This window comes from Oreochromis aureus, linkage group 17 (genome assembly GCF_013358895.1).
Source record: "Oreochromis aureus strain Israel breed Guangdong linkage group 17, ZZ_aureus, whole genome shotgun sequence".
In the NCBI taxonomy this organism is placed as follows: Eukaryota; Metazoa; Chordata; class Actinopteri; order Cichliformes; family Cichlidae; genus Oreochromis; species Oreochromis aureus.
This window is the reverse complement of record NC_052958.1, coordinates 8723443-8751442: the sequence shown is the minus strand read 5'-3', so window position 1 is coordinate 8751442 and position 28000 is coordinate 8723443. Positions and strand designations below refer to the sequence as shown.

Genomic DNA, 28000 nt, shown 5'->3' with positions numbered 1-28000 from the left:
GGACATGCAGGAAGAGCGTAAATCCTGTCAAAACTAAGACAAAAAGACTGGATAGTAAATGCAAATTCGGCTGCCAAGAAAATAATCTCCCGATGTATCATGTGTAGATGCAACAGAGGAAAGTTTGTTGAACAAAAGATGGCACAGAGAGAGTCCTGCCAGACACAGCTCCATTCACAAATGTTGGAGTGGACTACTTTGGGCCTATAAGTATTAAAAGAGGACAAAGTCTCTTTAAAAGGTATAGAGTTCTTTTTATTTGTTTGACCAGTCGTGCAGTACATCTGGAAATTGCATAAACACTCAGTAAAGACTGCTGTATAAATGCTGTCTGGAGGTTCGTCTGTAGACAAGGCCCAGTTTCGTCCAATGCTACAAATTTTGTTGGTGCAAATTGAGAGTTGAAAGAGAGCTTGGCTGAGCTGAACCATGCTAAAATTCAAAACGCTTTTATTCAGGATGGCATCAAATGGAACTTTAATGTCCCAAGGTGATGTGTGGGAGCGGTTAAGCTAAGGTTTGCCTTAGCTTTGCTTAACATGCTGAATCAGAAACAAAGAAATCAGGAGTGGTGTAGTTGCTTGCTTTTGCCTCTGCACTGTAGACCACTGCAGGGGTGTCTTTCTTCCGATCGAGCTGGCACAAGATGGCTATACACAATACTGCTGACAACATCTAAAACAGAATCAAACAGAGGTGGTTTATTTTACTTCCTGTTCATCTTTTTATTATTTCTTGAGTTGCTTTGAGTCCACCTGCAATTTTAGAAAGAGGCTGAGAAGGGCAGAAAAGTCAAAGAAAATGCCAGCGCAGCAAAAACAGATACTTGCTCGCTTTCACTCAGCTTTCGAATCTGTAGTTACCAACTGCATAGGAAGATTTCAGGATGGAAAAGAGTTTTTGAAACCCCATGACTGAAAATATTAGTGGAAGACAAATTTTAAGGGAAAAATTAAGACTTTGTACAAATGGGATCACCTAAGCTAAACTGCTGACATTTCTGTCAACAGCAATGCACGCTTTCTAAAGATCGCATCAAAGGAGCTATAACCATGAGAGCCACAGACTGATTGTACTCACCCACAATAACATGATTCCCATTGTTATGCCCAACACAGTCCTAATCATACTCATTATGGTGTATGGAAGGCATCCCTAAAACAAGTAAAGGATTAATGAGATAAACCGATATAAATTGAAACAAAGTTCATAACAGCTTATAGAGTTTACACATGTACCTGTACTTGAAAAAAGATCATTTCTAATGAGAATGTCTTTAATACCTTTTCATAAATCATAATAGGCCCGTCGCCCTTCTGGCTGTTAAACAGGCTGCTGTTTCTAGGAGCCGCCACCTGGAAAACACAGAAATCGTAATTGTGCGTAAAGTGTATGCACACCCAGACAACGTGTACTTTTAAAAATGTGATGATATTCGTGTGTCAAAGCTTTTAAAACATGCTTTTTTAACTGACTGCAGTCATTTTCAAGCAGATTTGCAAATAACTGCTGTCTTATTTATAAATGCAGACAGATTCCCAACATGCTGCAAACAATCTAAATAAGACTGCATGATGGGCACGACTCCTCTGCAATGCGTTTATTTTAGTGCTTTCAGCGTTAATCTCGTTAAAATGACGTTAACGCCATTACCGCATTAATGTTGCAAATCTACATTAACGAGTTACCACGGATCGCCCCGTGTGCGGGGCTGCATGGCGTCAACGTGTTAACGAGCTAAGCGCTAACACATTGGCTGTGTCCCAATTCAGGGTATGCACGCTTTTTTTTTTTTTTTTTTTTTTAAGTTTTCGAACTTACAGCCGACAAGTCAGGAGAGCACGCAGCTGCTTCTGCCCTTGTTGTCTGTTTTTTTTTTTAACAACTTTATTTGAAATAATAAAGCGAACAGTCAGTCATTCCAGTTCAGATTGTACAGTAGACATACAAGGCAAATAAGAGTAACAATATACAGTACAATGAAATAAGAAGGATAAATAAATAAAGGAAAAGGAAAAAAAGAAAAAAAAGGATGTGACAGACTTTATAACAACTTACTTAAAAGTTATATTTGTGACAGCTCATTCATTAAACATTTCTGAATGAATTTCAATCAATGATAAACCTTTTTTATTGGAAGTTAATTTAAGAGAGTTTAAGTAATATTCAATTTCAATCAAAAACAAATTAAATGATGGGGTTGAGTTTTGAAATTTACATTTATGTATATGGAATTTCCCTAATAAGATATAAAGATTGATAATGGTACATATTTTTTTTTCTTTGGTTTCAAAATAAGTGATAATGTTTTTTCCTTCAATTTTGATTTCGTGTGTTGTTTTGCACAGTATATAATTTTCAAGCTTTCTCCAAAATGTAGCACTATATGAACAGCCATAAAACAAATGAATAACACTTTCAAGTTCAGTTTTACAAAAGGTACATTTTCTATCAATGTCACAGAACCTTGAAATGTATGTGTTGGATGGATATATGTTATGTAATATTTTCAAATGTAATTCTCTAATTTTGTTTGTAATACAAAATCTAAAAGGAACAAGCCACGCTTTATCCCAGTTGATGTTATCAAAAATAGCATTCCAAAAAAACTTCCCTCTTGGAGTTATTTTCTTCGCATTATACAAACATTCTCTAATATGTTTATTGGTGCATTTCTTGCTTAAAAGATCAATACCATTTATATAAAGAATGCTAACAGATGCTTGTGGTGTGTCCTGTTTTTTGTAACTTTTCATCAACTCAGTCAGTCCGCTGGGAACGGACTTTATTACTGAGCTAAAATCTTTAAATTTGATAGGGAATGTTTTTTCTGTAATAAAGTCATTGTAACTGAGTAGTTGGCCTTCAGAGTCAAATAAGTCTTTTAAATAGATTATATTTTTATCGATCCAATTCTGCAGATATAGTGATTTGTTCCTCTTAGTAATACATTCGTTATTCCAGATAATGGATCTATGTGGAGAAAAGTTATGTGAATAACATAATTTCCAAGCCAACAATGCCTGTTGATAAAATGCAGACACTTTAACTGGTAACTTTGATATACTGTAATTACAAGACAATAAGAGCTGCAAACCTCCAACATTTCTAAAAATATTATGTGGAATGAAATTCCATAATGATCCAGGAGATTTTAAGCATTCTTTTAGCCATTTCACCTTAAATGTATAGTTCAGGTCCATGAAGTCCAGAAGGCCAAAACCACCTTTATCTTTAGGTCCACAAAGCAATGATTTTTTTAGATGATGGTGCTTATTCTTCCATACAAAGTTAACAAATAAGTTATTAACATTTTTACATGTGGAATCATACACATTAAGGGAAAGGGCTGGATACACAAATCTGGAAACACCTTCAGCTTTAGTCAAAAGGATTCTACCAAAAATTGATAGGTCTCTTTGAAGCCATAAGTTCAGTATAGTTTAGTTTTTTCCATCCTGGGAGAGAAGTTGAGTTGTTGATGCTCTGTGTCATTCTTACAGATATGAATACCAAGGTATCTAACACAGGTTTTGACAGGAATATTGTATAAGGATTTGACATGTGATTGGTACAAACATAAAATTTCACATTTAGATTTATTTAGTTTTAATCCAGAGGCAATTGAGAATTCGTTTATTAATGAAATAGCAGGTTCAATCTGATCTTTGTTTTTTAAGAATAAAACGGTGTCATCTGCTAGTTGAGTCACTCTGATTTCTTTACCAAATATAGATAAACCTTTAATAACTGGGCTATTCAAAATGTGTAATGAAAGTAGTTCAGCCACGATCAAAAATAAAAAGGGTGAAATTGGGCAACCCTGGCGAACAGATCTCATGACTGGAAATCTTTTAGTAGTATTTGGATATAGTATGACACAACTGTCAATATTTTTATAAAACATTTCGATAGTTGACACAAAGTTTGGACCAAAACCAAAGGTTTTGAGTGCTTTAAATAAGAAATAATGTTCCACCGTATCGAAAGCTTTATAAAAATCAAGAAAAACAATAAGGGAATCATCACCTATATTGTCAGAGTAGTCTAATAGGTCAAAAATAAGCCTTATGTTTGAACTGATATGGCGGTTGGTCATGAATCCGGTTTGCGTTTCCGCTATAATCTCATCAAGATTTTTCTTTAATCTTTTGGCATAGACCAAAGAGATAATCTTATAATCTATGTTCAAAAGCGTGATAGGTCTCCAATTTTCTATAACAAGAAGATCTCTATCAGGTTTAGGAATTAAAGTTATAATACCCTGTTTCATGCTTGTGGACATTTCTTTTCTATCAAGGCATTCCTTAAATAATTCTAACAAAGGATCAACAATGATATCCCAGAACTGTAAATAAAATTCCACTGACAAACCATCATTGCCTGGAGATTTGCCCTTTTTCATTGATCGAATTGCCTCTGAAATTTCTGATTTTGTTATGGGACGTTCACAATTAGTTTTACAGTTTTCTGAGATAGTTGGTGCAAAATTTTTAACTGACTCAATAAATCTATCACAATCATTGATATTACAATTTGATTTGTATATATCTTGGTAGAATGAACCAACATGTTTTGAGATATCTAAATGATTAGTGGTTATGTTATTATCAACCTTAAGAGCGGATATATTGTTTCTTCTTTGGTTTCGTTTCTCAAGAGCAGAAAAGTAACTAGAATTTCTTTCACCAAGTTCTAGCCATTTTGCTTTGGACCTTATAAAAGCCCCTTTAGCCATGTTAATATATGCATTATCTATTTCTTCCTTTAGTCTTTTCAATTTAATTTCTTCATCATCTGATAGGGCATCTTTCTTCATTAATATGTTTAATTCATTCATAATACTGATTTCTTTAGTGTCATTTCTTTTTTTAATTTCTTTGCTTCGTCTTATTGCTGCTTCCCTTACTTTGAATTTGAAGAATTCCCATTTTAGTGTGTGATTCATATTGGTATCCCCGAATATCTGTTCTGCCATTTTTTCCACTGTACTACAAAATGTATCATCATTCAATAAATTATTATTTAGCTTCCAAAAACCACGTAGTTTACTTTGACTTTGTTTATTGCCAACTAAGTGAATTGTGATCAATTTGTGATCAGTTAATGGAGCAAAATCATGAGAGGATTGTGAAACAAAATGTAAACATAGAATAGAATAGAATAGAATAGAATTCAACTTTATTGTCATTGCACATGTCACAGGTACAGGGCAACGAAATGCAGTTTGCATCCATCCAGAAAGTGCTTTAGTCGTGATATAGATATATTACAATATAAATTAGCAATAATAGAGATGTGTAAGTATATTACAGAAATGGGTCTATTATGGTATGTTATAATGTACACAGTGTGAAGTATGTTATGAATATTCTATAACTATAAGTATGTACAGGCTGTAGTGAGTACAAGCTATGTACAGGCTATGAACAGGATATAAATATGAAATAAAAACTATACAGAAATCTGAGATATACAGTTATACAGAATGTGAACTATGTAAGTTATAAACAGTTGTGGGATTAAAAATTATCGTATGTACAGAATGATTATCTACACAGAACTATACAGTAGTGGTAAAGTGCTAGTGGTTGTGGGTGTGTGTATGTTCAGTCCATGAGTTTAACGTGGGTCAGATGTCAGGAGGCAGAGTTCAGGAGTCTGACAGCTGTGGGGAAGAAGCTGTTCTGGTGCCTGGTGGTCCTAGTCCGGAGGCTCCTGTAGCGCCTCCCAGAGGGCAGGAGGGTGAGGAGTCTATGTGATGGGTGACTGGGGTCTCTGATGATTTTCCCAGCCCTTTTCAGACACCGCTTCCTGTAGATGTCCTTTATGGCAGGAAGTGGTGCTCGGCGATGCGCTGGGCAGTTTTCACGACCCTCTGCAACGCCTTCCGGTCCGAGGCAGAGCAGTTCCGCACCAGACTGTTATACAGTTGGTCAGGATGCTCTCGATGGTGCAGCGATAGAAGTTCACCAGGATGTCTGAGGACAGGTGGTTCTTCCTCAGAGTCCTCAAGAAGAAGAGGCGCTGGTGAGCCTTCTTGACCAGCTTGGAGCAGTTGGTCATCCAGGTGAGATCCTCGGAGATGTGGACTCCCAGGAACTTGAAGCTGCTCACACGCTCCACAGCCGTCCCCTTAATGTGGATGGGTGGATGTGGGTCAGCATTCCTCCTGTAGTCCACGATGAGCTCCTTAGTCTTCTCGGTGTTAAGCAGCAGGTTGTTTGTGTCGCACCACTCAGCCAGACGATCCACCTCCTCCCTGTAGGCGGCCTCGTCGTTGTCACTGATGAGGCCAATCACCGTGGTGTCATCTGCAAACTTAATGATGGTGTTGGAACCATCAGCAGGTCTGCAGTCGTGGGTGAAGAGGGAGTAGAGAAAGGGCTCATCACACAGCCTTGTGGTACACGGTGTTCATTGTGATTGTTGATGAGCAGCGGTTATCCAGTCGGACATGTTGGGGCGGTTGGTCAGGAAGTCCAGTAACCATTTGCAGATGAGGGAACTGATGCCCAGGTCTGTCAGTTTCCTGATGAGTTGTGAGGGTGGATTGTGTTGAATGCTGAACTGAAGTCTATAAACAGCATTCTGGCGTAGGTGTTGTTGTTGTCCAGGTGTGAGAGGACAGAGTGCAGTGCGATGGAGACTGCATCCTCTGTGCTCCTGTTCTGGCGGTATGCAAATTGGTGGGGGTCCAGGGTGGGGGAGACAGGATTTGAAGTGTGCTAAGACCAGCTGCTCTAAGCACTTAGTGATGATGGGGTGAGTGCTACTGGGCGGTAGTCATTGAGGCTAGATGGGTTGGAGTTTTTGGGTATCGGGACGATGGAGGTGGATTTGAAGCAGGCCGGTACCACAGCGTGGGCCAAGGACAGGTTGAATATGTCTGTGAGCACTCCTGCAAGCTCCCAGAACACGCTCTGAGAACACGCCGGGGATACCATCAGGACCTGCAGCCTTGTGGACATTGATCCTGCTCAGCACCGCTCCTACATCAGTGGGGAGAGAGTCAGAGGTTGGTGGTCTGGCGTCATGTCTGTTATGGTTGTGGTTGTGGGGTTCCCTCGCTCAAAACGAGCATAAAAGTTGTTGAGCTCGTTGAGGAAGGAGGCATCAGAGGATGTGGGGAGGGTTTGGTGGTCCTGTAGTCTGTAATGGTCTGGAGTCCTTGCCACATGCGTCGGGGTTGGAGTTGGAGAAGTGTTCTTCTACCTTCTTTTGTAATGGTGTTTGGCTTTTTGATGCCCTTCTTTAGATTAGCCCTGGCTGTACTGTAGGCGTGTGCATCTCCTGACCTAAAGGCGGTGTTGCGGGCCTTCAGGAGGAGACGAACATCCCGGTTCATCCAAGGCTTCTGGTTGGGGTACATGGTGATCCGTTTCTGGGTGGTGACACTGTCTGTGGTTTCGGAGATGTAATCCAGTACAGATGAGGCGTACTGGTCCAGGTCTGTGTGGGTGAACATATTCCAGTCTGTGTTTTTAAATCTGTCCTGGAGCACTGCGTCTGTCCCCTCTGGCCACACTTTAATTGTCCTCACAGCAGGTTTCACACGTTGGATGAGTGGTGAATACCGAGGTGTGAGGAACAGGGAAAGATGGTCCGATTGTCCAATGTGGGGGAGGGGTGTGGCTTTGTAGGCTCCAGCCAAGTTGGAATAAACATGGTCTAAAGTCTTGTCTCCTCTGGTGTGGCAGGAGACATGGCAGGAGACATGTTGGTGGAATCTGGGGAGGACTGAAGAAGATATTAACCACAAATCAATTCTAGATTGTAAAGATCTATTGGCATTGCTCCAGGTAAACTCTTTTCTATCAGCGTTTAAGAATCTCCATACATCTATAACTGCAAGTTGTTCACAGAAAAACGCAGTGCTTTTAAATTTTGAGTGTTGAGATGTTCTTATTGGTATTCTATCTATAAGATCGTCTGGAGCATCATTATAATCTCCTCCAAGAATCATGTGCGCTCCCTTATATTTTGATTTAAGAAAATCAAGTTTCTCAGATAATTGTATGCACATAGATTTGGCCTGAGTTGTGTTGTTATGACTGTATAAATTACAGACTATAAAGAAGGTGTCCAATTTGAAAACCAGAATAATCCATCTGCCTTCATCTGAAGACAATGATTCAATAATATTACCTTTAAAGTTGTTAAGGAGAATGGCTACGCCTGCTGAATGTTGAGAGGCGTGGCAAAAATAACACTGATCACCCCACTGTGCTTTCCAGAATTTTACATCATTATCACTCGAATGAGTTTCTTGTAGAAAAATCAAATCAGCATTTTTCCGTCTACAGAAAATTAAAATTGACTTTCTTTTGGAACTGTCACGAATACCTCGAACATTAAGGGATAGTATTTTTAAGGAACTGAAATGTAAGTCTGCCATAAGAAAAGAAAGGAATGAATAAAGTGAACTGGATGTCTGTTAAACTAACTAGAAACTTATAAGGTGCTAAATATAACACCTAAAGAAGATACTCTCAAAAGGGAACACCGAGTGTTGAGTACCTAAATAAAGTCCTTAGACTCTGTTTTTCTTTTCCCCGATGAAGTGACCCAGATGCTTAAGCAAATTAACATTTATACTCCAATAAAAGTAGGATGTTTAACTACTCACACTGTAAAACATAGGCAAGTTCAAGCATAACCATAATAATGTTTACCAAATATTGGTACAACTAACTTGGAGGTATGAAAGTTTTATAGAAAATTTAAAGAGGATATTATTGGTTGTAAACATATTACCTAATGAACCTGAGGTATTTTAAGCAAAAAAAAAAAAAAAAACAAAAAAAAAAACACACACAAAAAAACAATATACAAGTGCCTCAAAATTATTAAATATTGAACAGTAACATTGAGAGCCTGAGGCAGTTGAAATACCTGTTAATGTTAGGTAACTTACAGAATGAACTTAAAGTATTTCAGTCCTCTTGCTGACCTGTTAATAACCTCTTATTTATGCAGTGTGCTTACACCATCAATGATGGCCACAGGACCAATCCATTTGGTCTTCTTTCCCTCGTCACGAGCTTGTTTGACAATTGGCCACAGTTTATTTCTGCACTGTCTCTCCATGTAGGTGAGATCTTCAGCCAACCTGAGATTCCTCTTCTTCATCACATCAGAGTTGAGGGAAGCTCGCCACACTTTGTGTCGGAAGGTGCACATGGTGAACTGTATGATGATGGGGCGTGAGCTGTTTTCATCTCTTGTTCGACCAACTCTGTGAACAGTATCTATCATGAACCCGAATTTGTTTTTTTCCTCTGGGATGATCAGGGCGATTATATCCATCACCTCTTTTCTTATATCTTCGTTACTATGCTCTGGGAGATTCAGCAAACGCAGGTTCCACCGCCGGCTATATCTCTCCGTCTCCTCTTGTTTCTCCTGAAGTGCAGCAATGCGATCTTTCAGCTTCTTCACAGTAACTTCTGTCTCTTTGCTCTGTATTTCAAGACCTTTCACGTGATCCCGCACAGCAATAATCTCCGCCGTGTTTTTGTTCACCATTTGTTCGAATTTGGAGAATCTGTCATTCAGCCCATTAATAGCTTTCAAGATGTCGGCATTGGATACAGCTTCCTCTCTCACCTCATGCGCTTTGATGCGGCACTTCTTTGGGTTGGGGCTGTTGAGAGGGGTCTGAGGGAGAGGTTTGCATAAGCCTGCAAAGGTTTTATCTGGCTCCAAGTCCATTATCAGTCCTTCCTTTCTTCTTGCCTCTTTTTTGGCCATTTTGCAAACTTATCCCGTGGCTATTAGCTAAATGTTTCAATACAAGCTAACACTTCAGTGTGTCGGGATTCGGCAGGAAAAAAAGAAACTCAGTTTGGCCTAGATGTCCTGTACGTACGCAAAACACAAGTGCAGTGAGTCACTTCTAAAAAAAAGAATTATCTGAGTCCGTTTAGATCATTTAAAAGGTTAGGTACACAGAGATTCACGAGCTTACAGAGAAGCGTCCACACAGGTCGCCATCTTGGCTCCTCCCGGGTATGCACGCTTGAAGTACGCATTTCAAGTGCGATTACGTCACCGCCACGCGATGACGGCTGTCCCAATGCAAAGTGCACTTCAAATGCATATTCCAAATGCGCCGTCGATTTCCCCAAATATCAAGCGTGGTCCGGTGCACGCTTCGTGGCCCCATATATCCCACAATCCATAGCGCGGCGGTGGGTGTGGATAATTTTGCCGCCAAAATACGGCAGAAGGGAGCGCCAAAGAGTGAACTGTCAAAAGTAAGTACTGAATATTATGTCACTTATTTATGTGCGAATGTTTAAGAACATTAAAACATTACTGTTGGCCACATGTCGGCAAAGTTATGTGACATTAGTGATGTTTGTACTTTCAGCGTTTATTTGGTTTTAAAGCCTCTACTTCTAAATACATATATAGTTGACCTTAATCTTACAGAGAATGTGATGATTTTATGGATAATTAAAGTCAGTCATATATCCACAAACACAACAAGCTGAAAGTCAGTGATGCTGCTCGGTTTGCAGTCCTGAATATCACGGCACAAGCAGGATTCACTGCACTGTTAATGTTAGCTATGTTATATTGCTGCCTCTGTTCGGTGGTGTCGAGCCAAACGGACTTTAACGTGTGTTTGAACGAGCTGACGGTTCACTCGTTAAGCTGAAAGAAAGATGCTTTAATCACAGGAGTACCACATGTGTCCACTGGACCATCTGGGAACTCTTCTTGTTTAGCACTCGTAATAACACAAACACTAAATCCTCCTTCTCTTGTGCTGTTTTGTAGCAGTGTGTACACCTGAGACTGTCACCTGTCTGTCTGTCCTGCACTCTCTCTCTGTTTCTTTCTCTCTGATTGTGGAATAAAAGTATGAACATGTATTTATAAGTTACACTTGTGTTTGAATCCTGCAGCTTATCACACATTTGATTTCCATGTGTGACGACTGCAAGTGTCCAGAGTGAGGACAGACTGAGGGACCCACTGCTGCACATCATCTGTGAGGCTTTGCACCCTGATGATCCACCAGGACAAACTCAGCAGTGTGTGAGGAAGAGGAGGAGGAAGAGCCAGCAGCAGCTGACGGATGGAGAGAATAGACAGACTGTTCCCTGTTTGTGAAGGACTGCTAGGAAAGTTTAACATAACTAATTGTCTGTCCTGAATCAGTCTTATTAGGTAATGTTCAAATAATATTATCATCCCAGTGTTTTCAGTGTGGGAGAAAGTACTCAGGGCCTTCAAGTTACACACTATGAAAGGCAGCAACAAGTTTAATGTCCAGAAACCTAAAGTATGTATCAGCAGCAGAATGGAGCTAAAAATAAATGTTTGTTTCAGTTCTATGAAGCTTTGAGTATTTTGGATTAGTAGTACTGCTGTGTTTGTTGCATCATATTGCTGTAATTGTTTATATGCTTTATATATTCTGAGGTAAGTTGATCTATAGTGTTACATCATATTCTATAAGGATGTTATGTGTTTGTACTTTCTGCCCAGTTTGACCCATTTAGCAGAAGTCAGCTTGTTTAAGGCTCTGATATCTATTCTGTATGACTTAACGCAGTTATGACATGGTCTGATTTTCTCACCCAATAAAGGAATATTTCATATATCAGTCTGATCTTCATTCTATCAGAAACAGTTATCACAGCTCGTACATTTTGTTTTTACACATATATATAAGCATTGAGCCAAATTTAGTAATGCCAACATATTGAAAGAACAATGTTTGTCTCTTATATATAATACATCTGTATATACACTGTCAGAGATACTTGTCTTTGAGTGAAGATTTAAGGTGATAGGAAATATAAATAACTGCTACTTGCATCTTTGACCCAGAGTTCAAATAAATATATATATATATATATATATATATATATATATGTGTATCTGACAATACATATAATATTGTCCATATTATATTAACATTACCACAGTGAGATGACTTTAGTCTCATGAATAACATTAGCTAATTATTATTTACTAACTAATCTTGAAATGACTGTTCAGTACAGGAATAAAGCCCAACTATCATGTTTTACAGTCCCGTGGTCTCAACTAATCAAAGTGATGTCATGACAAAAATGAATGACCAACAAAACATTTTTTCTCCTTCATTTCTGTCAAACAAAGCTGTATGAAACATTTCTCGCGGTTAGTATCATGGTTGCTAGGCAACCTGAACAGCACGACGAAGGCTAGACCGTCCCATTTCACAAGCCTCTCACTTCCGCACTTCCCGTACTTGTAGTACGCACCGTACGTAGTACGCGTAGTGTGCGTACTTCAAGCGTGCATACCCTGAATTGGGACACAGCCATTGATTCCGTGCAGCCCCTCGCACGGGGCAATCCGTGGTAACTCGTTAACTGAGATTTGTCGCGTTAATGCGGTAATGGCGTTAACGTCATTTTAACGAGATTAACGCTGACAGCACTAGTTTATTTGCAATTGAGTATTCAACTCAACTGGTTGCCAGTCGGTTGTATTCTGGTGTAACTCCTTTAATCAAGCAACCACCCATGTGATTTTTCAGTTTAATCAACACCCTAAAACAACTACGTCACTATTTGTGAAGGAAATTTTGAATTTCAGTTCCAACTCTATGAAGCTCTGGCTGGACTCTGAATATAAGTAATCAATGTAAAAAGAAAAAAAAAACCCTCCTAGGTCTGTGGTAAATATGAGTTTCTGTTCATGTAGACGGCAAGAGATTTGCAATTTTCACCAGTTAATAATAGTTAATTGACATATTATCACAAATGCCAGCTTGACCCCATTGAGTCAAAAATCTTAATGACGTTTTATCGCTGACTTGATGTACTTAAGTTGCTTTACCGTCTGCAAATGGTTTGGTTGTACCACAGTCTCCAACCACTGTTTTCCCAAGTGTTACTGTAGCATAAAGGAGCCTGGTGGTGCTACTTTGGGAGGAACTTGGGCTTCGTAAATTAAAATTGATTGAAAAATGTTTTTAACCGTGTAGGCATGTCAGCTTTCACACTTACACATGGATTAGTGGAGTTGTCGGTGCATAGGCAGGAATTTGGGATGTTGAACTTCCAGTCCTGGTAGCTCTCAAGTCCGCAACACTGCAACTGAGATGGAAGTCACAGAAGAAAATAAAGAGACAACTGCGAAACAACCATCTCCTAATCCCTTCTACAAACAGTTAAGTCTGACCAAACAGCATCTGATCTGTGCTGCTGAAAACTGTATCAGTCATGCCAGGACAGTCTGCTTGTATTTTTGGAAAAACATGTCCGTCACAAACAAGATTTTTATGATGGTTATCTTTCTTTTTTTAAAATCAAGAATACTGCATTTCTTCTCTGTTCTCACTAGAGTTCTCTATAAAACATCAAAACAGCTATTTTAAGTTGCTAATATTATAAGAAGAGCATGTGCCTAGCATCCAGTTAACTTGTGTATCAGCATTGTTTAGTTCTGCCATTAACCTTTCATATTACATGCGAGGTCTGTTTTTAGTTAGTTTTGTTTCATCACCTCTGAAACTACTTGGAACTGCAAACAAGATTATACTTCCAAAAACTGGCACGGGCCATCCATTATCGTTGTTCACAAACATCTCTATGACCTCATCAGCTATTATTTCCTTGTGCCCTGTTTACACTACTGGCTGCAAGTAATTTTCAGTATAAGCTGGCAATATGAAGCCTCAAACTGACACTGCAAAATGTTGTTATCTGAAAAACCTTAAATTCATTTACTCATGACTCATTGAGCCTGGAGTCAATTGGACTCCAGGCTTAATGGGTTGTGAAGCTAGATGAATAGCAGACGCACACACACGCACACTACACACTACAAACACATGCACATCTTCACTCACAACTTCACAACACAAGGTTACCTACTTCTGTCTGTATATCATCGAGGACTTCAGTAGAATTAACCAGGGGTAAAAAGTTCAGGTACTGCTTCTTCACTTCTTCACGTACCTGCGCAACAAAAACAATATAATGTACAAACAGTTAAAAAACATTTCTGTATCTTCTAAAAAACATTTCTGAATTCACTAAATGCAAAAAGACAAAAAAAACCCTGAAACTCAACATGTGGAAAGCCAGCTTGGGAATACCTGAGATTGTGAAGCCAGTCCTCGAATATTAAGCACCAACATGACAAGACTGCTCAGAATCATTCCAACTGCATACTGACAAACAGAAACACATACACACAGAAATAAGGATCTATTTGTTTTTGTTATAAATTATATTTTATTACCGCTACCAAGATTCTTGTCTTCTTTTTTTCTTTACCCACCACTATTAGAGCCCACCGTTTCTCTTTCCAGACACCGATTGCGCCAAAGATGGTCAAGAGAATAATTACAACAGCAATAACAGACATAACACGTATGGCTACAATCTCGCGTTCTGCCTGTGGAGAAAAAACAAAGACGCAGGTTGAGAGTGAGCAAGGGTGTAACCTAATTCAGTGCTCCATGCAGATGTTGTTTGTCATTAAGAATACTGCAGGAAAAGAAAACACTTACACGCTGGCATTTGTCTGACAACGGCTGCATAATATTTGCTTACCTATTTTGCCACTAATATAGAAATTGCTGCTGAGAAACATGAGCTATATATGTGTTGTAGTACATACAATATGACATTGTTAAATCGCACACACATTCATGTGTCATAATGCAAGCTTCTATAAATATACATTTAATACCTCTTCCTGTTGGTGTAAGTATCCATGGGTAAAAAGACTGAATCCCAGCAGCAACAAACCGATTATCTGTAAAAACAGTAAGAGACGATTCAACACTTTCAGAGCTGTAACAGGCAGAGTAAGAAACGCTAAGGTTACCAAAAGTCATCAATGATTTCTCCACATCCCAAAAAAAAAAAAAAAAAAAAATTGTGTATAAATGAAAGTATTAATTCTGCTTATTAGAATTAAATGATAGGCATTTACATAATTAAACACTTACTATGCTTTACATTAATGGTCTTGAATAGGTTATGTTACACCTGATCAAAATGATAACGAAAATATGAAAAATGAGCTGCAGGATTTTTTTGTAGTAGAAAGATGTAATGATTACTAAACCCCCTATACAACACCGCTTTTTAGAAACACTCAATATGTTGGTTAGCAAACTGTAACATGGTACATAAGCTTTTGTGAACTTAACAACACTGACATAAGCATTGTTGTATCAGATGAACTGCAAAACATGACAATTTACACACACAGAAACTAAGAAAAAATGCAGAAGCACTCCGTGGGAAACTAAGTCCACTCTTACTGCTTACACAGGAAACAATATAAAAATATAAAAACACAATGTCAAAGTGGAAAGACATCATCAGTGGTTGCTGGTGCTCATTAGTCTGGTAATGCTTCTACGATCACTTCCAAACAGTTTTAGTCCATTTGTTCCAAAGGGAGAAGGAGTGGACGTCTAAGGAATTCAATCCAAGGTCTGCCCATGCAACAAACAAATACAGGAGCTAAATATCAGACGCTACATGGTTCAGTTTGATGTTCAGGTTCATGACAGCACATTTAGAAAATGGAAGGGATGTCAGGAGAAAGCCTCTTCTCTCTAACAAGAACATGCCAGCACAGCTTAGGTTTGTAAGTTTGCATCTGACCAAACCATAAGACTTCTGGAACAATCTCTTTTTGGACCGACAAGACCAAATTGGAGCTATATGGCCATAACACACAATACCACACTACAGCAAACTCAGCACAAACATACCCACTGTCAAGCACGGTAATGGAGGGTTGATGATTTGGGCTTATTTTGTAGAGACAGGACTGCACTGTACAGTTTGTCAGCCGCACGATCTGATATCCCCGTGTTGGTGTTGTTCCCACATCATCATAATAAATGATGTTCCAGGTTCAACATTGCAAGTGACCAATCACATTGTTGTGACGTCATACTTTTGCGACTTCAGGAAAAAACCGCCATTAAAAAAAAAAAAAAAAAAAAAATCTACTTAACTTGCAAGAAACCGCCTCTGTCCGCCGATCCAGCAATTTGAATTCTTTGCATTTCAGGATACTGTTCTTTCATAAACGGTAAGCATTATACATATTATCCTTGCAACATTAGAATTTCATAAATGAATGAATCGCTTGGCTTGCAAAAGTATGACGTCACAACAATGTGATTGGTCACTTGCAATGTTGAACCTGGAACAACATTTATTATGATGATGTGGGAACAACACCAACATGAGGATATCAGATCATCCTTGTCAGTCAGTCATGAACTCTTCTTTATCTCAAAATGTTCTGCAGTCAAATTTGAGGAGACCTCTGAATGTTAACACTTGGCCAAAACAGGGTCATGAAACAGGACATTCATTCAACAGAACGACTTCAAAAACAAAGAATGAAGGTGTTGTAAATGCCCCATCAAAGTCGATATCTGAACTCATTTGAAATGCTGTGGCAAGACTCTAAGAGAGTAATCTCCTAAAGGAGAGTGAGAACCTGATAAAGTCATACAAGAAACAATTACTTCAAATTAGCTGCTCCTTTTTTTGCACACAACTAATAGAGGGTACACTTGGGCCCGTATCCCTAAAGAATCTTTGTGCAAAAAGTGGCTCCCAGCGGCCAAATTCTAAGAAAATTCTCAGTCATGACGTTTTCCTAGAATTTCCCCTAAAAGTGACACGACAATCCCAGTTAATATAAAACCTATTCCTCAAGATTCCTAGCGCTTAAAAGGAGCCCTTTTAAGGTGAGATCTGCTAAGAGCAGACTTTTAGTGGCTTAGGAATTCCCCTAAGCAGCTGCACAAAATGGCCAACAGAAGAGGCAGGAGAGATGTCCTGCAAACATTACTGAGACGCTACAGATTGGATCGTGCAGGAATCATGTTTGTGGTGGATCTCCTTAGAGATGCAATTACTTCACCAGCTCGACGCCACAACGCTATTACACCGGAGACGAAAGTAATCACAACCCTGAGGTATTTGGCAACCGGGAAAATGCAGCAATGCAGCAGTGATGACTTGGGTCTGTCCCAATCCTCCGTCAGCAGAGTCATCACCCAAACACTGACAGCTTTGTCACAACCTAATATTGTGACACAATTTGTTTCATTCCCGCTGGATGCCCACACTTTACACACACATAAAAGGGCATTTATGGACATTGCAGGATTCCATGGCGTTGTGGGTGTAATTGATGGAACACGTGAGAATAATTGCGCCATCAGAGGACAAGGCTGTCTTTGTTAACAGGAGGAATTTCCACAGCATCAATGTGCAAATAGTGTTCAATGCGGCCTGTAAGATTGTGGACATTGTGGCGAAATGGCCAGGCTCCACACATGATGCGAAAATGCTCTCCGAGAGTGGCATCAGACAGCTTTTTGAGAGGCGCTATGTGCCAGCTAATTGCCACTTGTTGGGGACAGTGGCTACCCATGCAAACCATGGCTCCTTACACCTTACCTCCAGCCACGCCAAGGGCCCCAACTAAACTATAACAGGTAAGCCAAACAATACAAAAATCATGGAAATGAAATGCAAGCAATATGTTAGAGCATCCAAGTAGTGCAATATTTCCATCAAATAATTAAAGGTCTCTGTATTCCATTGTAGGGCCCACAAGACAACAAGAGCGGTGGTGGGCGTGGCATAGGCCAGCTTAAGAGGCGCTTTCATGTTCTCCACGGAGAGGTGCGGCTGAGGCCTGAAAAAAGTCAGCAAAGTCATCATAGCCTGTGCAATATTACACAATATTTGCAAGGTTAGACAGATTGCAGAACCTCTGGAGGATGGCGATGAGGATGAAGACAACGATGAGGATGGTGGTGAAGAAGATATTTACATTCCACAGGGGAACCTAGCCCAGAGTGGACTGCCTTACAGGGCAAACTTCACAAATTTACATTTCAGGCAAGCTGTAGCCCCATGTCTTTTGAGAACTTGTGATGGTATTAAGAACTACCACAGTTTTACTGCACATCACCTGCAATTGTTAAATGCAAGACACAGAACACAATCTGTAAATGGTTTATTTTTAGGTGTTCAATTTTAAGGCGGTAGTACTCTTCCTGAAGGAAAGGACTTTTTTTGTTGTTCAAACACATCAATTGTGAGTTGCAATCTGCTCTCCTGCAGGGATGCTGACGGAGCAGGTGCTGCGGATGGGAATGGTGTTTGATCCGCGGGCTATCCTGAGTAGCAGCTGCAGATGGTTCAGGCGGCAATCTCATTGGCAAACTTGATGGGCCCGGTTCTTGTGATGGCTCCATGCTACAGAAATACATAGGCCTAGTTTAATTATTGTTTTGATTAAATTAATTTGATACAATGAGCATGGATAACACATGAAATGGCTTCTGCAATGAATGAACACTGTAGATATGAATAACCCTGTGTCCTACCTTTGCTGCACTTCAAGGGCCTGCATCATCAGTGTTGGGACTAATGCGTTATTAAGTAGCAGCGTTACAGTAACTACGTTATTATTGTGGTAACGAGCACGGTAACTAGTTATTATGCCAAAACCAGGGCAGCGTTACTCGTTACTGGGATTTAGATAGGCTCGTTACTCGTTACCGTGTGGTGGATATCGCGAGCTTCCACAGATTCAATAACATTAGCAAGTGGTGGAAGCCAGCAGGTGGATGAAGGAAAAGGGAGGCAAGAGGAGAGACCCGAAGCGGCCGCCGGTCCGCGTGTCAGGTGAACTGAACTTCAGGTAAGAAGTTATGAGCTGCAGTCTGAGTCAGATATAAACCAAGTTTAGGTGGAGTTTATTTTCGGTATGCTGACATTTTCGTACTGCGTGCTAGCTAGCATGACGGAGTTTCTATACAGCTGGGTGGGTGCTATGTGTTACTGATGTTGAACTTTATTTTGTTCATACGGTTAATTATTAGAGTTGCCAACCGTCCCCTAAAAAACAGAATCGTCTCGTATTCAGAGAAAATATTACGCGTTTCGTACTGAGGTGAAAAGGAACACAGTTTTTCCCGGACTTCAGCTACAATGAAAAAGACACAAAGCTGAAGCTGCACAGCTGCCTCTTCTTCTCTCATTCTCTCCTCTCCTGTTTCTACTTCAATCACGAAACTGATCAATGATCAGCTGATCGGCTTTTCTCTCTTGTTTATTTATCGCCCACTTTGCGCCAGAAAGAGGAAACCAGCGGATGTCGCGTTAAACAACAGCAGCACATTTAAGCTTAATCAGCTGTTGTTAGAATTTATTTAATATTAATTTCTAGTATCAGCTGATGTTTGCTGGAGCCACAGCTGTAAAGCTGCTGGTCATGATATCGGTTTGGTTATCTGGTGAGAGGAAACATGCAGATGAAACCAGGAGATGTCCTTACTGAATCATCAGAGCTGAACAGGTGATGTAGAAACAGGTTTACCTTTTAGGTGACATGAATGAGTTGAAGGAAGTTATGAACTGTTTCTGAGAGACAAATAACACCAGCATCCTTTTCTACGTAGCTGACAGCTGGTAACTGTGCAGGGGCGGGTCTAGCAAAGTGTTGCCAGGGGGCCAGGTAGGGCATTAACAGGGAAAGGGGGGCACAAAGATATACTTTTCTTTCTTATTCTCATTTAAAATGTCTCGCTTTTAAAAAATAATTATCTGAGTCTTACAACAAAGCGATTGATAGACTGATACATATATACCATCAGAACAGTGTACATCACTGTCACAACAGTGTTTATTTTCATTCAAAGGCTTTATGATTTTCCTCCTATAATGGTGGGCGGTCTCTAGTCAAAATGCCGGGGACGATTTTTTTGTCCCAGTCCAGCTCTGTATGCAGCTCATCTGCAGTCTGGTGTTACCTACATCTTCCTATTCAGAAGGCAGAATTTCCAAGTTCTGAGTACAATCAAAAGCACCACAACTGCAGTTTTGTGTTGGATGTAAAAGCAGGCTAGAATCATGGCAGCGGTCAACGACGGTCCAGGTGTGGGATTTCTCTCGTGGAAATGTGCACATTATTTTTCCTTTCTGTTGGTAGGTGGCACAGTGCACTTGTGGCAAGTAAGCAAGCTAGAAGACTGGGAACCTTGCTGGGTATCCAGTTACGGAAGCAACACATTAACAAGAGAATTCTGAGTAAAACCAAAGTTACTTTCCTAGTAACTAGTTACTCTGAAAGTAACGAGTAACTTGAAGTAACTGAGTTACTTTTTAGAGAAGTAACTAGTAATGTAACTAAGTTACTAATTTAAAGTAACTTACCCAACACTGTGCATCATTGATGTGTCAATGCCTGTTGGCAGCCGGTGACACTGACCTCAGAGTGTCCCAGGACTTGAAAGACAGTGTCGGCCACCTGGGACAGCCGCTTTGCAGGTGGTCCACCCCTAGAAAGAAACAGTCAATGAACACAGTACTTAGGCATGTAAATTAACTTTGCCAGCAGGAGCAAGTTGCCAGATTATGTGTGGTAGGCTATAATATTTTGCTCACCTGTGAGTGAGGATTCCCGCTTGTGTGCTGCAATCTCATCTTTTGCCTTGGACTGCAGCACATACCACCTTTTCTCACAATCGTCACCTGTCCGCACCACCAGTGGAAAAGAGGCATTGACTGTTTGGGATATTGTGTCCCAGGCGCGCCTCTTGCTTTGGCTAGTGACAGTTGGGCCAAATTTTCCTCTCGTAACATACCTTTATGTTCGTTCACCAACTGGGCCAGCAACAAACCTTGCTCCTCAGTCCAGTTAAACTGCGAGTCCTTTTTTCTCCATTTTCTGTGTTTGTAGGATATTTGTTAACAAGCCTTTATAAATAGACCAGCCAGCAATCACAGACATTGATAGAAGCTGAGCCGTGTTACCCTCATTAAGACCACACTGGACTTGTAACGTTGTGATTTCTACTTCATTAGGGACAGCCCCTTGAGATAGGCCATCTTGTTTTCAATGGGGTCCATATGGGAGTGAAAGTACAAAATATGCCAGCTAGGATATTGATATGAGCAAATAAGACACGAATCATTATTTGAACAGGGTGTAATGGGTTTAAGTTTTCACATATTTTAGATTCTAATGTTAGGCTATAACCCCTACAGCTTACTATTCATTTTCCAGATATTTTCTTGAATGTGAAATATTATTTACAATTACAGTCAGCATAAGATTAGAGTGTATAATTATGTTTATTGATTTGTGGGTACATCCTTTGCTCATTCTCACCAAAAGCTCATTTCCATCAAACTTGTAGGATCAACCAATCACGGCTTTTGAAATGATGACTCATACCTAGCAACGGGGTCAACCACACCTCCTCACTAAGATAGGATTTTCCATGCATTCCTTGCTCAGAGTTCACTGAAAATGTTCTGGAATCACTTCTAAGCTAAAACTCCTGGCAAGGAATTTTTAGGTTAAGTTAGGAGCTCTCTGAGGGGATTCTCAGAATCTTTAGGGATACGGGCCCTGATTGACTGGCAGTTATACCATGTGATGCTCAGGTTTTTCCAACCGATTAATCACCTCTTCTCCTTCTCCCACCTTATTCTTCTCATCATTCCCACAGTTCAGGGGAAGTGGATTATGCAACATGTTTTTCCCGCTAATACAGCTTGTCCCTCATGGTTTAGCTGTCACTATGTGTCTCATCACTTGCTTTGTATTTACTGATTTACAGTGGTTTACCAGTGCATGATTTAGCCCGGAGCTGTTACAACAGAAACACATTGTGCAATACTTCAGCCTATAAGAGCTGGCGCCAAATGTCAAAAGGGTAAACAAATGTACAGGGTGAACTACTTATCAGATTAACATAACAGTGTAAAGCTGGATTAACTTCTTCAGTAGTTATACTCTTCACTTTAGTCAACACATTTGTGAAATTCAAATGATTCTATTTAACAAATATTGATGGGTTTAACAGATGCCAGCACTTTCTTTAAACCACACCATAGTCCAAGAACCAAGATGGTCAAGAAGTACATCCCACAAAGTATGTGTTGATTGTTTTGCTGGAAAGTAGCATAATTATCAAGTTTCATTTCATGCCCCGAGCACATCATGTAGATGCCAAACTCTTAGGCTTCCAGTTCCTGTAACAACATAAGTCAATTATGGATCAATGCTCAAGGGGTGGATTAAGTGTCTTCCTGGTATGTAGGCGTTACCCCTGTTAAGTGAGAGATCTTATTAATAGATTTGTTCAAATCAGTTCCAGTTCCCAGGCTGTTTTTTTTTTCTTGCATATTTTGGGGCAAAATGCAGACGTCACAATAGGCGGGAAAAGTTCTGTGACTTTATTTAAAGAAATGCTAAAACCTTACATGAAGGCATGCAAGCACAAGAGCAGTCATGGTAAAAACCAGGGCCCGTATCCCTAAAGATTCTGAGAATCCCCCCAGAGAGCTCCTAACTTAACCTAAAAATTCCTTGCCAGGAGTTTTAGCTTAGAAGTGATTCCAGAACATTTTCAGTGAACTCTGAGCAAGGAATGCATGGAAAATCCTATCTTAGTGAGGAGGTGTGGTTGACCCCGTTGCTAGGTATGAGTCATCATTTCAAAAGCCGTGATTGGTTGATCCTACAAGTTTGATGGAAATGAGCTTTTGGTGAGAATGAGCAAAGGATGTACCCACAAATCAATAAACATAATTATACACTCTAATCTTATGCTGACTGTAATTGTAAATAATATTTCACATTCAAGAAAATATCTGGAAAATGAATAGTAAGCTGTAGGGGTTATAGCCTAACATTAGAATCTAAAATATGTGAAAACTTAAACCCATTACACCCTGTTCAAATAATGATTCGTGTCTTATTTGCTCATATCAATATCCTAGCTGGCATATTTTGTACTTTCACTCCCATATGGACCCCATTGAAAACAAGATGGCCTATCTCAAGGGGCTGTCCCTAATGAAGTAGAAATCACAACGTTACAAGTCCAGTGTGGTCTTAATGAGGGTAACACGGCTCAGCTTCTATCAATGTCTGTGATTGCTGGCTGGTCTATTTATAAAGGCTTGTTAACAAATATCCTACAAACACAGAAAATGGAGAAAAAAAGGACTCGCAAGCCGAACTGGACTGAGGAGCAAGGTTTGTTGCTGGCCCAGTTGGTGAACGAACATAAAGGTATGTTACGAGGAAAATTTGGCCCAACTGTCACTAGCCAAAGCAAGAGGCGCGCCTGGGACACAATATCCCAAACAGTCAATGCCTCTTTTCCACTGGTGGTGCGGACAGGTGACGATTGTGAGAAAAGGTGGTATGTGCTGCAGTCCAAGGCAAAAGATGAGATTGCAGCACACAAGCGGGAATCCTCACTCACAGGTGAGCAAAATATTATAGCCTACCACATAATCTGGCAACTTGCTCCTGCTGGCAAAGTTAATTTACATGCCTAAGTACTGTGTTCATTGACTGTTTCTTTCTAGGGGGTGGACCACCTGCAAAGCGGCTGTCCCAGGTGGCCGACACTGTCTTTCAAGTCCTGGGACACTCTGAGGTCAGTGTCACCGGGCTGCCAACAGGCATTGACACATCAATGATGCACAGTGTTGGGTAAGTTACTTTAAATTAGTAACTTAGTTACATTACTAGTTACTTCTCTAAAAAAGTAACTCAGTTACTTCAAGTTACTCGTTACTTTCAGAGTAACTAGTTACTAGGGAAAGTAACTTTGGTTTTACTCAGAATTCTCTTGTTAATGTGTTGCTTCCGTAACTGGATACCCAGCCAGACTGCCAGTCTTCTAGCTTGCTTACTTGCCACAAGTGCACTGTGCCACCTACCAACAGAAAGGAAAAAATAATGTGCACATTTCCACGAGAGAAATCCCACACCTGGACCGTCGTTGACCGCCGCCATGATTCTAGCCTGCTTTTTACATCCAACACAAAAACTGCAGTTGTGGTGCTTTTGATTGTACTCAGAACTTGGAAATTCTGCCTTCTGAATAGGAAGATGTAGGTAACACCAGACTGCAGATGAGCTGCATACAGAGCTGGACTGGGACAAAAAAAATCGTCCCGGGCATTTTGACTAGAGACCGCCCACCATTATAGGAAAAATCATAAAGCCTTTGAATGAAAACAAACACTGTTGTGACAGTGATGTACACTGTTCTGATGGTATATATGTATCAGTCTATCAATCGTTTGTTGTAAGACTCAGATAATTATTTTTTTAAAAGCGAGACATTTTAAATGAGAATAAGAAAGAAAAGTATATCTTTGTGCCCCCTTTCCTGTTAATGCCCTACCTGGCCCCTGGCAACACTTTGCTAGACCCGCCCCTGCACAGTTACCAGCTGTCAGCTACGTAGAAAAGGATGCTGGTGTTATTTGTCTCTCAGAAACAGTTCATAACTTCCTTCAACTCATTCATGTCACCTAAAAGGTAAACCTGTTTCTACATCACCTGTTCAGCTCTGATGATTCAGTAAGGACATCTCCTGGTTTCATCTGCATGTTTCCTCTCACCAGATAACCAAACCGATATCATGACCAGCAGCTTTACAGCTGTGGCTCCAGCAAACATCAGCTGATACTAGAAATTAATATTAAATAAATTCTAACAACAGCTGATTAAGCTTAAATGTGCTGCTGTTGTTTAACGCGACATCCGCTGGTTTCCTCTTTCTGGCGCAAAGTGGGCGATAAATAAACAAGAGAGAAAAGCCGATCAGCTGATCATTGATCAGTTTCGTGATTGAAGTAGAAACAGGAGAGGAGAGAATGAGAGAAGAAGAGGCAGCTGTGCAGCTTCAGCTTTGTGTCTTTTTCATTGTAGCTGAAGTCCGGGACAAACTGTGTTCCTTTTCACCTCAGTACTTAAACGCGTAATATTTTCTCTGAATACGAGACGATTCTGTTTTTAGGGACGGTTGGCAACTCTAATAATTAACCGTATGAACAAAATAAAGTTCAACATCAGTAACACATAGCACCCACCCAGCTGTATAGAAACTCCGTCATGCTAGCTAGCACGCAGTACGAAAATGTCAGCATACCGAAAATAAACTCCACCTAAACTTGGTTTATATCTGACTCAGACTGCAGCTCATAACTTCTTACCTGAAGTTCAGTTCACCTGACGCGCGGACCGCGGCCGCTCGGGTCTCTCCTCTTGCCTCCTTTTCCTTCATCCACCTGCTGGCTTCCACCACTTGCTAATGTTATTGAATCTGTGGAAGCTCCGCGATATCCACCACACGGCAACGCAGTAACGAGCCTATCTAAATCCCAGTAACGAGTAACGCGTTCCTGGTTTTGGCATAATAACTAGTTACCGTGCTCGTTACCACAATAATAACGTAGTTACTGTAACGCGTTACTTAATAACGCATTAGTCCCAACACTGATGATGCAGGCCCTTGAAGTGCAGCAAAGGTAGGACACAGGGTTATTCATATCTACAGTGTTCATTCATTGCAGAAGCCATTTCATGTGTTATCCATGCTCATTGTATCAAATTAATTTAATCAAAACAATAATTAAACTAGGCCTATGTATTTCTGTAGCATGGAGCCATCACAAGAACCGGGCCCATCAAGTTTGCCAATGAGATTGCCGCCTGAACCATCTGCAGCTGCTACTCAGGATAGCCTGGCGGATCAAACACCATTCCCATCCGCAGCACCTGCTCCGTCAGCATCCCTGCAGGAGAGCAGATTGCAACTCACAATTGATGTGTTTGAACAACAAAAAAAAGTCCTTTCCCTTCAGGAAGAGTACTACCGCCTTAAAATTGAACACCTAAAAAATAAACCATTTACAGATTGTGTTCTGTGTCTTGCATTTAACAATTGCAGGTGATGTGCAGTAAAACTGTGGTAGTTCTTAATACCATCACAAGTTCTCAAAAGACATGGGGCTACAGCTTGCCTGAAATGTAAATTTGTGAAGTTTGCCCTGTAAGGCAGTCCACTCTGGGCTAGGTTCCCCTGTGGAATGTAAATATCTTCTTCACCACCATCCTCATCGTTGTCTTCATCCTCATCGCCATCCTCCAGAGGTTCTGCAATCTGTCTAACCTTGCAAATATTGTGTAATATTGCACAGGCTATGATGACTTTGCTGACTTTTTCAGGCCTCAGCCGCACCTCTCTGTGGAGAACATGAAAGCGCCTCTTAAGCTGGCCTATGCCACGCTCCACCACTGCTCTTGTTGTCTTGTGGGCCCTACAATGGAATACAGAGACCTTTAATTATTTGATGGAAATATTGCACTACTTGGATGCTCTAACATATTGCTTGCATTTCATTTCCATGATTTTTGTATTGTTTGGCTTACCTGTTATAGTTTAGTTGGGGCCCTTGGCGTGGCTGGAGGTAAGGTGTAAGGAGCCATGGTTTGCATGGGTAGCCACTGTCCCCTAACAAGTGGCAATTAGCTGGCACATAGCGTCTCTCAAAAAGCTGTCTGATGCCACTCTCGGAGAGCATTTTCGCATCATGTGTGGAGCCTGGCCATTTCGCCACAATGTCCACAATCTTACAGGCCGCATTGAACACTATTTGCACATTGATGCTGTGGAAATTCCTCCTGTTAACAAAGACAGCCTTGTCCTCTGATGGCGCAATTATTCTCACGTGTTCCATCAATTACACCCACAACGCCATGGAATCCTGCAATGTCCATAAATGCCCTTTTATGTGTGTGTAAAGTGTGGGCATCCAGCGGGAATGAAACAAATTGTGTCACAATATTAGGTTGTGACAAAGCTGTCAGTGTTTGGGTGATGACTCTGCTGACGGAGGATTGGGACAGACCCAAGTCATCACTGCTGCATTGTTGCATTTTCCCGGTTGCCAAATACCTCAGGGTTGTGATTACTTTCGTCTCCGGTGTAATAGCGTTGTGGCGTCGAGCTGGTGAAGTAATTGCATCTCTAAGGAGATCCACCACAAACATGATTCCTGCACGATCCAATCTGTAGCGTCTCAGTAATGTTTGCAGGACATCTCTCCTGCCTCTTCTGTTGGCCATTTTGTGCAGCTGCTTAGGGGAATTCCTAAGCCACTAAAAGTCTGCTCTTAGCAGATCTCGCCTTAAAAGGGCTCCTTTTAAGCGCTAGGAATCTTGAGGAATAGGTTTTATATTAACTGGGATTGTTGTGTCACTTTTAGGGGAAATTCTAGGAAAACGTCATGACTGAGAATTTTCTTAGAATTTGGCCGCTGGGAGCCACTTTTTGCACAAAGATTCTTTAGGGATACGGGCCCAGGTCTGGTGGGTCCCAGATGTTGTGTCAAGATGGCGATGCTGGCACATAGTCTGTTTTCTACAGTCATTGGTCAGCAATGTCATGTTGCTGACTATGTGCCAAGAGTGGGCCACATTTGCACCGTACGTTTGTCACTCTTGTTTTTGTTTTGTTTTTTTCCTCTTCATTTAACAAACAAACAAACAAACAAACAACCAAACAAGCAATTTATGACATCACATTTTGGATTTTTGGAAACACGCATTTTAACTGTTTGTTTTTATACTTAAAAAAAGGAAAACCAATGATGACATCACATGAGACTACAAACACTACAGTACACATTATTGTTTAATACAGCCCCTAATTTAATTGTTATTTAACAATCTTAGCGTTTTCTGGAGACTGTTGTTTTCCCCGTCTCGCTAATTATTCCAATGCGTTTCCAATAAATAAAACTAAAATTTAAAAAATGACCTCCTACAACCTTCATTGGCAACTCGATTGAGTAAAACTGAAAAGGGTTTAACTGCAGCACCTGGATAATGTAGATTTTTACACATGGCACAAGGAGGGTCTCAACATCTGCACGTAAACAATCTTTCAGCGCCTCGTAACAATACTCACCGCGATCAGACTTATCACGAAAATAAAAGCCCGTTTCAGCCACACATTCGCTCTTCCCATGTTTGCGTCTTCTGATGTCGCTCCACGAGTGAATGCGTCCCTCAAAAGTGATAATTTGTGTGCCCGTAAAGAAATAAATCTACTTTTAAAGAAGAGAGACCCGTTAAAGTCCCTCCCCGCTAGACTGCGCTCCCC

General features: G+C 40.4%; 1 protein-coding gene across 1 annotated transcript; it reads right to left on the bottom strand.

Moving 5' to 3' along the window:
* Positions 1 to 233: 233 nt before the first annotated feature.
* LOC116309894 (23 kDa integral membrane protein-like) lies at positions 234 to 28000 on the bottom strand. The gene is made up of 9 exons (XM_039600657.1): positions 27806 to 28000; positions 14710 to 14775; positions 14296 to 14412; positions 14111 to 14185; positions 13887 to 13970; positions 13017 to 13106; positions 1284 to 1355; positions 1081 to 1155; positions 234 to 675 (listed from the first exon to the last, which is right to left on the bottom strand). The coding sequence occupies exons 1-9, from the start codon at positions 27863 to 27865 to the stop codon at positions 535 to 537; spliced, it is 780 nt and encodes a 259-aa protein (XP_039456591.1). The 5' UTR covers positions 27866 to 28000; the 3' UTR covers positions 234 to 534.